Source organism: Oryctolagus cuniculus, chromosome 17 (genome assembly GCF_964237555.1).
Source record: "Oryctolagus cuniculus chromosome 17, mOryCun1.1, whole genome shotgun sequence".
NCBI lineage: Eukaryota > Metazoa > Chordata > Mammalia > Lagomorpha > Leporidae > Oryctolagus > Oryctolagus cuniculus.
In genome coordinates, this window is record NC_091448.1 from 12830786 (window position 1) to 12844514 (window position 13729).

Below are 13729 nucleotides of genomic sequence, written 5' to 3' on the forward strand. Positions count from 1 at the left end.
CTCCGGGGAACAAACACAGGGTGCAGAGTGACTGTGTGGGACCATTACAGACAGAGAGTTTCTCAGAACACAGGCAGCGTCCACTTCCTGCGGTTACACACTTAGCGCCTAACGACGCCTTTGCCATCCTCCAGGCCAGTGGTCTTTGTTCCTCAGGAACCCCTAGGATTCCAGACACGTGGTGTTGCAGGGTTCTACAAGTGCTGACTCTGCGTGCATTCGTAAATGTGTTCCCTAAGGATCTAAATTTCATTTGTTAATTTGGAGGGAGAAGGAAAGAGAGAGAGAGGGAGAGAGAGAACACACACCCCTAAATACCCACAAAGCCAAGACTTGCCGAAGCCACGTCGCCTACGTGGGTGGCAGGAACTCAGCCACTTAAGCCGTCACCCCTGCCCCCCAGGGTGCACATTAGCAGGAATCTAGAATCAGAAGTGGAGCCAGGACTCAAACCCAGGGGGATGCGGGCATCTTAACCACTGCCAAAATGCCCAGCCCTGTAAGTGTGTACGTATTTTTAAGTATTTTAAACTCTGGACCAGAAACAAACATCTGCCTGTGTTGCATATCCCACCTTGACAAAGGCAGTGCTCTGGGGGTGAAAAGGAGAATGCATTGATTTGACAGAACCTGCAGTCATGTTTCTCCGGCCACATCCACTTAGCTAAGGGTCCCTGGGATGCAGAAGCAAACAATCTAACATGGTTCCCCTTGGCATACACATTTGTGCATGAACCAGCATTTTCCAATACTGTAAAGCTGTAACAGAATACAGAAATGAATGGGCTACTGACGCTGGTCTGAGACATTGTCTTAGTTTGTTTTCTGTTGCCATAACAGAATATCTGCGACTCGGTAAATTTATATAAAGAGCTCACCGTGCTAGAAGCCAGGAAGCTCAAGGGCCTGACATCAGCATCTGGTGACGGCCCTCCTGCTGTGGCGTAGCGCGGTGGAGGGCATTGCATGGGCAGACAGCAAGCGTCCAAGCTCAGCTCCGTCTTCCTTATAGAACTGCTGGTGCCATCCTGGGGCCCCCTATTTGGGGATTCAGTTCCCAACACATGAACTTTTTTTTATTTCATTTTATTTTTAGAGTTATTTATTTTTAAGGCAGAGTTACAGAGAGGCAGAAGCAGAGAGGGAGGGGGGTCTTCTATCGTCTGGTTCACTCCCCAAATAGCTGCAATGGCCAGAGCTGGGCCAATCAGAAGCCAGGAGCTTCTTCCAGGTCTCCCACATCGGGGCAGGGGCCCTAGGAGTTGGTCCATCTTCCACTGCTTTCCCAGGCCACAGCAGAGAGCTGGATCAGAAGAGGAGCAGCCGGTACTCAAACCGGCACCCACATGGGATGCTGGCAGTGCAGGCGGCGGCTTTACCCACTACACCATAGTGCCCGGCCCCAACACATGGACTTCTAAGGGACACATTCAAGCTGTAGCAGATGTCAGCTGGCATCCCTAAGATCTGGTTCCAAGTTTCCTTCAGATCAGAGGGCTTTATTGCTTGTCCTTGAATGTCTTTATAATAAATAAATGGTATAAATTTGAATTTATTAACTAAATTTATGCTAATGAATAACAGTCATCTCCTGTGTCTATTAGGATTCTGCTTTAGATTTCATTTGCAAAACAGGATCCATTACTAAGAAATGTTGAAAACCACTGACCTGGACCAATGCTTTTGTTTTGTTTCAAACTTGTTTCCTTGGAATTTTAGAGCTTCTGGGGTGGGGGGTGGGGGCACTGCTCATGTTCCTTTCTGAAGGGAGAAGAAAACTTAGCAGATGGTGCCAGACCCCATCCTCTGCCCTAACTCCTGCGGTGAGAAGCTGCTCCCTGTGCCTTATCTACACACGATCCCTTTCTAGAGCTGTGGTGGCAGGGAGCAGCCTCCTGGGTAGGCCAGGCTCTTCCTTTGTAAAGGGGGAAACAGAATGGGAGAGGACAGAGGAGCTGCTGCAGGCAGCAGAGGCTGTCTGAGATGGAGCCAGACAGCAGCACAGCCCAGTGCGCTCGCAGCTCCATTGTCTTCTTGTCGCCATCTGTTTCCAGTACCCTGGGAATCGGGCCACACATGTAAAGATATGATTGAGCTAACGCACGTTCTGTCACTTGCCCAACTTTTCTATGGGCCAGATCAAGGTACAGGATCCTCAACTGTTCACTCCCAAAATAGAAGTGTTAACAGGGTCCACAGCCAGAACCTCGGCTCACTAGGCTAATCCTCCGCCTATGGCGCCAGCACCCTGGGTTCTAGTCCCGGTTGGGGCAACGGATTCTGTCCTGGTTGCCCCTCTTCCAGTCCAGCTCTCTGCTGTGGCCTGGGAGTGCAGTGGAGGATGGCCCAGGTCCTTGGGCCCTACACCCGCACAGGAGACCAGGAGAAGCTCCAGGCTCCTGGCTTCAGATTGGCACAGCGCACCGGCCGTAGCAGCCATTTGGGGGATGAACCAACAGAAAAGGAAGATCTTTCTCTCTCTCTCTCTCTCTCACTGTCTAATTCCACCTGTCAAAAAAAAAAAAAAAAAAAAAAAAACACCAGGGTCCACATTGGTCAATCAGCTAATCACCCTTCCCCAGTGTATCCGTCATCCTGCTTCCAGTGTTTAACACACAGCAGATACACCTCATCCTGATGCTTTTCACCATTTACTGTCCTGTGGTAAACACTCAAAGTGAAAGGAAGCAAACTCGTCAGCATCCCATCAGGAACTGTGACGCACCAGCCGCCACCCCTCCTTATGGAAGCACCAGGGCCCAAGGACGGGGAGCCGGAACACCCACACAGAGTCTCGGGTTCGCAGTAGGCGCCCAGGATTATTTTCAGGGTTTCTTTGGTTCACTGCAATAAGACTGATCTCTTTCACATCCTCCCCCGTTTCGCCCACGTAATGTTAGCTGAAAAGAATGGCTGATCATGCCAGGCTTCTATTTGTTTTCCTTGAAATAATATTTAAATATTTGAAGACAGGTTTAAAATATCAAACACAGGTTCTTAAAAAAATAAAAAGCAATGTACTTAAACCTTCTTGAAAATGCAAGGCTAGTTTTGGAAAAGAAAATTTCATGAATTTCTTATACCCAACCCACGTGTTTTCACTCTTTCATGTTGGTGAGCTCAGAAAGACATAAGGAATTCTTTGGCAAAAAGCATCCCCTGCTTAAAATGTGCAAAGTATTTGCCTCTGTGTATAGGAAATACGATTAGTCGGGGCTCTGTACTCATTACCTGCGTGAATCTTGCATCCTGTTAGTTGAAACCCTCACGGAAGACCAAGCTGGGACATTTTGCTTCAGTTAGGACTCAACAAATATAGTATGGGTATTTTAAGGATATTGTCACTCACACGAAGCCTCTGCTGTAAGGGACATCTGCTAACAGTTCTTTATGTCACTGCAAACATTACAGCAAAGTATCAAGTTGGGGGGTAACTCATTTTCACTTCTGCTCCGACAGCAAAACACTGAAGAAGTGAGCACAGAGCATATGGCCACCCTCACCCTGTGCTTTCTCCACCCACAGCCTGCGACATGAACGTTCACAAGCAGTGTGTGATCAATGTCCCCAGCCTGTGTGGGATGGACCATACGGAGAAGAGGGGACGGATCTACCTGAAGGCCGAGGTCACCGATGAAAAGCTCCACGTCACGGGTAAGCCTTGCTCGGCCGGCAGCAGCTCCACGAGGGGAAGAGGGAGCGAGCCGGGGGCCGGGCTGAAGGCGTCTGTCCTGCTGGAGTCACCACGGTGCCTGGGCCCTGCGGACTTCACACATCTCCCAGAAAACTGGCCTGGGCACCCCAGTGTGCCCAAGTACTCAAGGTCGTACAAAGTCACAAGCCCCGAGTGGTCTGGGCTATTGAGAGCATTGCCATTGTACTCGCCCCAACAGGGAAGCCCTTTGATCAAAATGCGGTTGATAGGCTTGGAGGAGGGAGACCGTGGATGATCCGGAAGTTTAGTGGCGGGGAGGGGGTTGGGGGCTGTGATGACCTCGGGATAACTCCACCTCAACAGCAGCAGTCAGTGAGGAGCTGTATGCTGCTGCTGTCTGAGGTACGGGGCTAGAACTTTGCACAGTTGATCTGTTTAGTCCTCACGGCAACCCGGTTGTTAGCATCCTTTTTCAAGAAGAGGAAACTGAGGCACAGGGAGATTGGTAACTTGCAGAGTTGCAGGTTTGCTAAGTGAGCAGTCAGGATCCAAACCTAGGCTTGAGGCTGCAAGCCCCGTGCTTCCCGTTCCCATACTGGATTCCCTACCGGCAGGACAGGAAGCTGGCTTCTCAGAGCTGCAGCTGGGGCCCTGCTGGGGCACGGCTTTTCCTTTAGTTCCCCCACAGCCCCCTGTGGGTGCCTCAGTACATGCAATCAAGTCATCCCGGAGTCTTGTCGACCAGGAACCCCCACGGGCTCGGGACAGCTTGGCCTCTCCTTCCGTGACTTAGGTGTAACGCCCAGATGTCAGCCTTGTCTCCTTGCTCCTGGGACTCCGTTATGGACCCCTGAATACTCTGTCTTTGACAAAAGCATTTGTCTCATTTGGTCAGCAGAGGCTTTGTGTTTAGGAAGGTTGAGCTATTTAATGGTATTTATTTGTAAATGACAGAAGACATGGAAGAAAGGCTGGCGGGTTCTGTTTAAGAGAAAGGAACGGGCAAGGAGAGTTCTAGGAAAGGTTACTTTGGGAAATATATTCGAAATTCTTTCCTTTGACAAATAAGCAGATTTTCTACCCAATGTTGGCCTCTCTCGGGGAAGAAGACGAAGCAAGGGACTGAGAGGTGTTGCTAGGAGGGGCCACACAGCGTGCCCTGGATCACTTTAGGAAAAACCACCTGTGTAACTGTCAAGCTGGAAGGAACTGGGGCTGAAACCCCTGCCATCGACACAGAGTCCCTTCGGACTTCCTGTGTCCTAGAGAAGTTCTTCTGTTTTCCCAAAAACCATCCCTGTTGGACCCTTGCACGTGGGGGCTGCAGCCCTCACCCCCGTCTCCGTTTGATTGGGCTGCTGCGACCCAGGGGTCCCCTGCCTTTCTCGTGGCTCTCTGCCCGGAGGAAGGAGGCCTTCCTGGGAGCCGTGAGGACATCCGCGGTGTCACATCCTCCCCCTTGTTTCTCTCTCTCTTCTACGGAGGCATTTGTCAGAGCCGTGTGTCGGGGTGGCAAGCAGGGAGGGAGCCACTGAGGAGACAATTGCTGTCAAACAAAGCCCTCGCAGGCCGTGAGGGATGGAGCCGCGGAAAGCAGACCTCGTAGTGGGGGACACTCCTGTGCTTTGCCTTTATTTCCACAGCGACCGCTGTTGGCAGTAGAATAGGCATCCCAGGTGAATAGGCAGAGTTTAATCACGGGGCTCGCCCGTGCCCCTCGCAGCTCCTTGTAAGGCCAGAACGCCTGGACAGGCTTTAAATGTCGAATTGTCACCCGTTGTGTTTCTGGATAAAGCAGAACACGCGCTGCATGCTGGACGTGCCCCATGCCTTCTCCTGGAAGAAAAGCCCTAAATCACATGGTGCTGCCCGAGGCTTTTAGTCTCTTCCGTAAGCTGCAAGAGGCTTGCAGGTAGGAAACTGCGCAGAAAGGCACAGGTGCCCTGGCCAGGGTCACACACAGTGGAAGAGAAAGGCCAGATCCCATCAGGTCCAGGCTCACGCGTGCTGATCGCACCAATGCCAGCAATTGACCTTGAATCAGAATCGCAGAACCATGTAGCAGACCATACCCATCACTGAACTGGACATGGGCTTTCCATGTGTGCAAGCAAAGCAGTGTGACTTACAGCCGCTGTTTAGGTCAAGTCCCTAGGAAATGAGCCTAAAAAGATTTTGTATAGATACAGCTCAAGTCCCGGAGTGCGGGCTCAGCAGTGCTGTAAGAGTAATGATGCCTTATTCATTCAGGCCGCTGTATAGCTGGATGCCTCAGACCGAGTAATTTACAAGTGATAGGCACGCATTCCTCGCAGCTCTCAGCTCTTGGCTGCACAGCTGGCACCTCTGGCCATGTCCTCGTGTGGTTGGAGGGGCAAACATTCCCTTTCAGCTTTTTGGCAAGGCACTCAGCCCATTCATGAGGGCACAGCATTTAATAACTTCATTTCCCAAAAGGCCCTACCACTTTTTTTTTTATTATTAATTTGAAAGAGAGAGACAGAGGGAGGAAGGGAAAGATTCAATCTGCCTTCCATCCTCTATCTGCTGGTTCACTTCCCAAGTGTTCACAACAACTAGGCCTTGGTTACACTGAAGCCAGGAGCCAGAAACTGAATCTGGGTCTCCCATGTGGGTGTCAGGGACTTAAGTACTTGAGCTGCTGCCTCCCAGGGTGCACATTAGCAGGAAGCTGGAATGGGAAGTGGAGCTGGGCCTCGTAACAGGCACTCTGGGATGGGATGCAGAAGTCTCAAGTGGTGTCTCAACCACCACACCAGACGCCAACCCCTCCTACTTAATACTCTCCGGTTGGGCGTTGACTCAACAGGTGAATTCTGGGGCGACGCCCACTTGCAGCTCTCCGAAGTGATAGTAGCAGCAGCAGCTGGCACTTCTCCAGTGCTTTCCACAGAAGAGCCACTTCCTCAGCTCTTCAGAGCTAAGTGTGCACACCTGTGAGGGCTTGATTTCAGCACCTTCCTAAGTGAAGAAACCAAGGCACAGGAAATGAGGTAACTTGTGCCAGATCACACAGAGGATACGTGTAGTGGTTAAATATTTAAATAGAAGTCGAAAGAAGGTATTTTCATGCTAGGATCAATACAACTTGGAGTCCATTTTACAAACACAATTGTTTCTGTAAAGGAAATCTAAGTATAGAAAGCAGAGTTCAAAGAAATGGCTGATTAGTAAATGAATACGTCAATGAAACACGGAGTTTAAGGTGGTTTTAGATTTTCAGAAGTTGCGCAAGTATTAGAGTATGCATCTGTCCTTCACCCAGGGCCCATCCTCGCATAACCACAATTTAAGTAGCAAAGTGATCATATTCTCAATAGTACCTGATACATTTATGAAAAACAGGTATTTGTGCTAGTGGCTGAGAATTGGTCTCAAAGAGCCGAAGACTTTGTTGTACCATGAGGAATGCAAAGCAGAGCCTCTTCAGTGGCGTCCCTGCTGGTGTCACCTGCCTGTCCCTCCTCCCAGCTTAGGTACGAATTTGTTGTTGATGACAAGTCGTGCTTATTGTAGTGTCCTGTTCCTAGGATAGCTTTCCCTGTGCTAAGCACCTTTTAGTCATTGTTTCATGGCATCCTCCAACAGTCCCACAAAATGAGTACTATCATTCTCTTCATTTTCTTTTTTTTTTTTAAAGATTTATTTATTAATTTGAAAGGCAGCCTTACCAAGAGGCAGAGGCAGAGAGAGAGAGAGATCAATCTTTCTTCCATCGCTGGTTCACTCCCCAAAAAGCTGCAACAGCTGGTGCTGGGCCAATCTGGAGCCAGGAGCTTCTTCTAGGTCTCCCACTCCATTGCAGGACCTCAAGCACTTGGGCCATGTTCTACTGCTTTCCCAGGCCATAGCAGAGAGTGGGATCAGAAGTGGAGCAGCCGGGTCTTGAACTGGCACCCATACAGGTTGCCAGCACTGCAGGCGGCACCTTTATCTGCCATGTCATGGCACCAGCCAGCCCCTTCTTCTCTTTGTTTTCAAGATGACTAAGAAAATTCAGCAAAGGGAAGGAAATTGCTCCAAGTTACAGGGTTAGAAAGTGATGGAGTGGGGCTCGAAGCCAGGGCTGACTTGCAATGCCTATGCTAGGAGCCTCCCAAGTCTCTCGTTAATTAAGGAGTCTCCTTTTGGACAAATACTAAGCCCATAAACATTTGCTATGCCTGCATCCAGCACTCCATGAGGTTTTTTAAGGTTACGGAAAGTATGGTTCTTAAAACCAGGGGAGAAAAGAGTAACCCATGAGAAGGTGGAAGAACAATCCAAGTCCAAGTACAATCAAGGGCCAAATGATGCCATCTGTGAATAGTGTACCACGGGGGGTGCACTGGGCAGGGAATGACCCCTGGAACAGAGGAGGCTGACAGACTGAGAGGCAGAGGCAAGACATCTCCAACTGCGGGATTCAATGGGATGTGAGAAGTAGTCCAGCTTTAATGGGAATGCAGATATAAACAGAGCAGCATAACGAGCAGAGCTGAGGGTCCAAAGGCAGGTGATTGCTTGGAAAATGCATTTAAACCGAAGCCCTCACAGCTGTGTTAATTGCTAGACGAGCTCAATCTCCATTTTCACCTGTGCAGAGTCACTCATGTTGAAATTAATTCCCAGCACAACAGGGAGACTCCCCTGGGAGTCCTGCAGGGATGGGAATCACCTTTCTGAAACCAGGGCGGAGTTTTCTCTCTAGATTGATGCAGTCTTGATGGGAAAAGTCTCTGCTTGCGAGATGGGTGGGGTTTTTTTTTGCCTGTGGGCAGGGATGCTGATGTTATCAGAACAGTTTCACTTTTTTCTTCCTCCAGCCGATGATTTTAATAGGTTTTCTAAATTCTTGTGTGCTCTTTTTATTTGAAGGAGTGGTTCAAAAAAAAAAAAAAAGCCCTCATGGGAACTAATTTTCAATTTAATGTTGTAAGTAAATGGAAAAAATCTCATGTGCTGTACAGCTGTTGCAGGAACAAATCTCTCCCACAAATAGATTACCCTGAGGAAGACCGATTTTCTCAAGGGCTTTGAGTTGCTGGCTTGGGGTAGAGCTCGAAGTTCCAAGCTGGGCTCCTGTCCAGGCTCCTTTGCAGCCCAGAGACCCATGCTTGTGTGGCATCTCAGCTCCCCAGGCCTCAGACTCTGTCACTGTGATTAAAGCAGTCGTCTTGTAGGTGCTCTCTCACCTTATCCTGGGGTGCTCACTGCGGAATCGAGGCAAGGAGGCTCGATCGTTCGTTCTTCTATTCCTGACTTCATTATACGTATTGAGCACGTGCCCAGCTCTTGGCCAGGCACAAGGGTGCTAAAATAATCATGAACAGAGCTTGTCATGGAATGTGTGGTTGGGGCTGAGGGGTGAAGGGGGAGTGACGAAGACGTGAAAAGGACTTGCAGAGCAACCACTAGATCCCATGTGCATTGCGAGCCTGGGTGCCTCGGCCAGAGCAGTGGGGCCAGAGAGGCAGGGGATGCGAGGGCGTTGCAGGTGGTGGTCAGGAAGCTCAGCACCATCCAGGGACTTCCGGGTCTGGGGGAGCGAGAGGAGGGGCGGGCAGGAGGAAATTTGTTCCTGTCCGTTTTCAAGGGAGCAGGGCTGCCGTGATGACAGCTTTTACAAGCGGCACAGTCTGTAGGCGATCCTGTCGTATGGGCCCCAAGTTAAATGCGTCCTTCTCAGTCAAAGGATTCTGAGTTCGAGCTGGGTCCGTTTTCGATGGGAGCAGAGCAACCACTGCCCGGTCCGAACCTTCGATTTACCCGAGGTTCAGGGTCACAGTGACTGAGGACTTTCGGGGTGGGGGTGGGGCAGGGGGCGGCCAGCAGGTGGCCCCATCCACTGCCTGAGTGCTCTGTGCGTCTGCCTTTGGCAATGGCAGCAGGCTATGGGATGTAATAACCAGTTTGGGCTGCCAGCAGGAGACGTTAAATCAAGCTGCTTGTTTAAAGGAAAAAGGTGTTTACAGGAGGTAATTTCTGTAAAATAAAACCTGGACTCTGGGGTTTGGATCCGGTTTAGGATCCGGAAGGTGATGCAGCTGCTGTAACTGGTCCCTCAGGCTGGGATAGAGAGAGGGGCCAGCGAGAGGCTCCCAGTCCTCCAGCTCATCCCGCTTGATGCTGGTTAAGGGGTTCTCAAGCAGACCCCCCCCCCCACTACGGTGGCATCCTTCGGTTTGTGAGTAATGCGTCTGGGTGTTGTTCTGAAGGCCAGCCGCCTCCCACGTAATGGGGCGAGTGTCCACGGAGGAGCCTTGATCACTTATTACGTCTGGCTGTAGGATGGTAAATCTCTAATTCCAACGCGTTCTTCTATATTGGTTAGCTGTCACTCTTCTGAAAGAAGACCTTTCTTTTGCTTCCCTCTACATTTATAAAAAAGTATCTGTTTGGGCTCATGAGTTATTTTTCAGTCTTTTTTTTTTTTTTAATACTCAGACTGTCCCAAAGTTAGCCAAGGCGGGGGTGGGGTGCTTCAAGCTGGCTCTTGTGTCCTTTCACATCACCCCACAGGAATGGTTTTGCTTTTTGGGTCCCACCCTGTACGTCAGTCATTCCTTTGCAGAACCTTGGTTTGGGTTTGTGTGGAGTTTTTAGTGCAAATAGTCCTTAGAATCCAAGCCTGCACGCTCTGCAGACACAGAGGAAACTTTTTAGACAACTTGACCCTGCTGCTCCAAACCGCCCCCCACCGTCTGTATTCTTTGTACATCCTCCCGGGGTGGGGGAGGGGGGTCCCTGGCTCCTGACTGCAGCTGTGCGCCCGTCCTCCAGTGTGGCGCACCAGTCGGGCTGCCTCCTGTGACGCTGGTGTCCCCTCGCAGAGCACTGGTTTGAGTCCCGTTTGCTCTGCTTCCAATCCAGCATCACTGGTAATACCTCCTAGGAGGCAGCAGCTGATGGCTTAAGGACTCGGGGCCCTGCCGCCCCGTGGGAGACCTCGATGGAATTCCTGGCCTCAGCCTGCCCAGCACTGTATGTTGCGGGCGTTTGTGGGGTGAATTGGTGGATGAAAGAGATCGCTCTACTCCCGCCCCTTTCTGTTTCCTCTCTCTCCTTCCCTCTCCCCCCTCCCACCTAAGACTTTGCCTTTCAAAGAAATAAACAAGCAACCTATGCTTACCTATATGTTTCATGCACATTATGTACAGCAGACGGAGACCTATCACAGCAATACCTCCACCAAGACCAAGCCTACTAAATGAAGTTCAAGATTTTCTTGCAGTTTTTGGAAATCTTGATATCCCACTAAGGGTATATAGCCAGAGTCCTGTGACTTGAACTAAATGTTCAGTGTTCATTGTCAGCTGGACACGTACCACCTTAACCAAGCGAGCTAATGCAGCATCTTGGCTTGTAACAGGGCGCCGTAGACTGGGCGGGGCCAAGAGCAGACCTGCATTTCTCGTAGTTCTGGGGGCTGGATGTTCAGTGCCGGAAGTCCCAGGAGAAGGCACTGGTAGATCTGGCGTCTGGTCCGTCTCCATGGTTGCAGGTGGCATCTTCTCATTCTTTCCTCACAGCTCTTCTCTCTCCTCTCGTAAGGGCCCTGATCCCCTCCCAGAAGCCCCGTCTACAAACACTGTCCTGTTGGGATTAGGGTTTCCCCGTAGGAATTGGGGCCAGACATTCAGTCCCTAGCACCTGGGCTCCCCAGGAATGCCACACACTGAAAGGATGTCCGACCTGATGTGATGGCATGGAAGCCCACAGTAGACTCTCCAGTGTTCTGCCACAGTCTTACAACCCGAATCTAATCCAGAGAGGAAACAGACATCCAGATACCGAGGTGTTCTGTGTGGTAACCGGCTGGGCTTTTTTAAAAAAATGTCAATGTGGTGAAAAATAAAAACAGTGAAGGCTACTGTTCTTGATTAAAGTAGGCTAAAGAGACCTGACAACCAAGTGCAATCGACAACACTTGATTGGATCCTGGACCCAAACCAGGAAACAAAATAGCTGTGAAGGACTCTTGGGGGACAGTGGTTGTAGACCAGTTTTTTATCAGTATGAGGTTTCTGGGTGACGCTGTTGTGCTTAGGAAGGGAAGATATTTTAGGGGTCATTTTCTCCAGCATCTGTAGCTTCCAAATCAATCACCAAAAGCAAAAAAAAAAGAAAAGAAAAAAAAAGGCTACAAAAAAAAAAAGGCTCCATGTGGGATGGAGAGAGCACGCATGGAGGCAGAGGCACCAGTGGTGGGATGTTAAGGATGAGTGCACCAAGAGAGGGTGCAGGAATATTCATAGAACTCTTTTTAAAAAAAAAAAAAAAAAAAGATTTATTTATTTATTTTGAAAGTCAACACTCAGCTAACCCCAGTATGGCTGAGTCACTGACTGTGTCCTTGGAGCCCCCTGCTGCTCGCCACATGGGACTTGCCATTGCACACTCCCACGGTGGGCCAGCACTGCCCAGGGTCAGGGGACCACTCGTGTTCTGTGTGCCCCAGGAGCTGGTGGGTTGTGCCCATTCTCCATATGCCCAGGGAGAAAAGAAAGAGAACCCGAATGAGTCACACATGGACAGGCATGTGGACATGCATCTAAGGATAGTTGTGAGTGCAGTATTGGCAAAACTGTTTTTATGATCTAAACAAACATGGAGGTGTTGAAGAATGGCTGGGTGGGGGCAAGCGCTGTGGCACAGTGGGTTAATGCCCTGGCCTGAAGCACTGGCATCCAATATGGGCCCCAGTTCTAGTCCCAGCTGCTCCTCTTCCCATCCAGCTCTCTGCCACAGCCTGGGAAAGCAGCAGAGGATGGCCCAAGTTCTTGGGCCCCTGCACCCATGTTGGGGACCCAGAGGAGGCTCCTGGCTTCAGATCTGTGCAGCTCCAGCTGTTGCAGCCAACTGGGGAGACCTCTTTCTCTCTCTGCCTGTCCTTCTCTATGTAACCTTGACTTTCAAATAAATGGATAAATCTTAAAAAAAAAAAAAATGGCTGTGAGGGCCAGTTGTGTTCTGCACCTGCACCCACCTTGGGTACCACCCTACCACCCTGTCCCTGTCCTGGGGGTTCCTGGGCCTACTTTACAGACACCAGCTCAGCATTGGTCTGTGTGAGCCTGTCTTTCAAGAAGAGTTCTGTATTCTTAGAAAGCAGCATTGAGGAGCTTTCTGGGCCTTGCTTCTGTGTGAAATTGCTCCTTTAGTTTGGGCATAAACACTCGTAGAGAAAAGTTCCTCACCGCTACTCAGTACAGAGTGCTGTTTGTCCAGATGGCTTTGTTCGCAGAAGTCCCATGGGTCTGTTGACCCCTGCCGGTTCTGGGGGTGATGGGGACCGTGGCACTGCTGCTCCTAGGGAGACACATGATGAGCAAGGGCTCCCGCATTTTGCAGGTGGGGAGTGAGAATGAAGAGTTCAATGTCTGCCTGATGTCCACGGAGAGGACTGGTGCTTCCCTTTAGCTCAGAAAGCAGCCGTGGCCCTTCCTCATCTTGTGGTCTCTCTGTGCCTGGTCTCCTGCCAATGGCAACGTCAAAACACAAGTAGCAGGTGCAGAAAAGGCGGACAGTAAGGGCATACCAGAGACACTGCTGGGATTGAGTGCCTAGGTCCTGCAAGAAGGGAAACCAACATTGATTAAACACCTCCTGTATACCAGGCCCTGATTGCATGCTTTCCTATATGTGGTCTCATCACAGTAACCCTTTGAGAAAAATGTCATTTCCATCATGACTGTCACCATCATGTAACTGAGAAAACTGAGGCTCAGAGAGATGCGGCCAAGTGGGGGACACTCTGCCTCCAGGGCCCAGGCGTGCCCTCTCCATTCTCTCACCCAACTGACCAGCGCAAGATTCTGTGCAAATTCATGGCCATTTCCCATGAGTACAGATGCGGCCTGCACCATTGCTGCAGTGTTTGCAGGCTCCGGTTCTACCCAGCAGTTAATAGTTGAGGCTGTCTTGCAGTGGCTCGGGGCACCAGTAATTACAGTAGCACCACTGGCACCGTTGTGGGGGAGGGTCTGGCAGCAGGGAGTCCGGCTGGGGCCTTCCCTGCCTGACAGCGGGGGACCAGAGTGAGCAAGGATGGGTGGGTGCATTTTCACAGTG

At 50.4% G+C, this 13729-nt stretch overlaps 1 protein-coding gene across 3 annotated transcripts in view; it reads left to right on the top strand.

Annotated features, from left to right (window-relative positions):
- The window catches only part of PRKCA (protein kinase C alpha), a 427154-nt gene that overhangs the window by 308534 nt on the left and 104891 nt on the right, over window positions 1-13729 (top strand). For all 3 annotated transcript variants that reach the window (XM_051824401.2, NM_001101724.1, XM_051824402.2), the window contains 1 exon segment: window positions 3526-3654. In XM_051824401.2, the coding sequence (XP_051680361.1) occupies window positions 3526-3654 (129 nt within the window).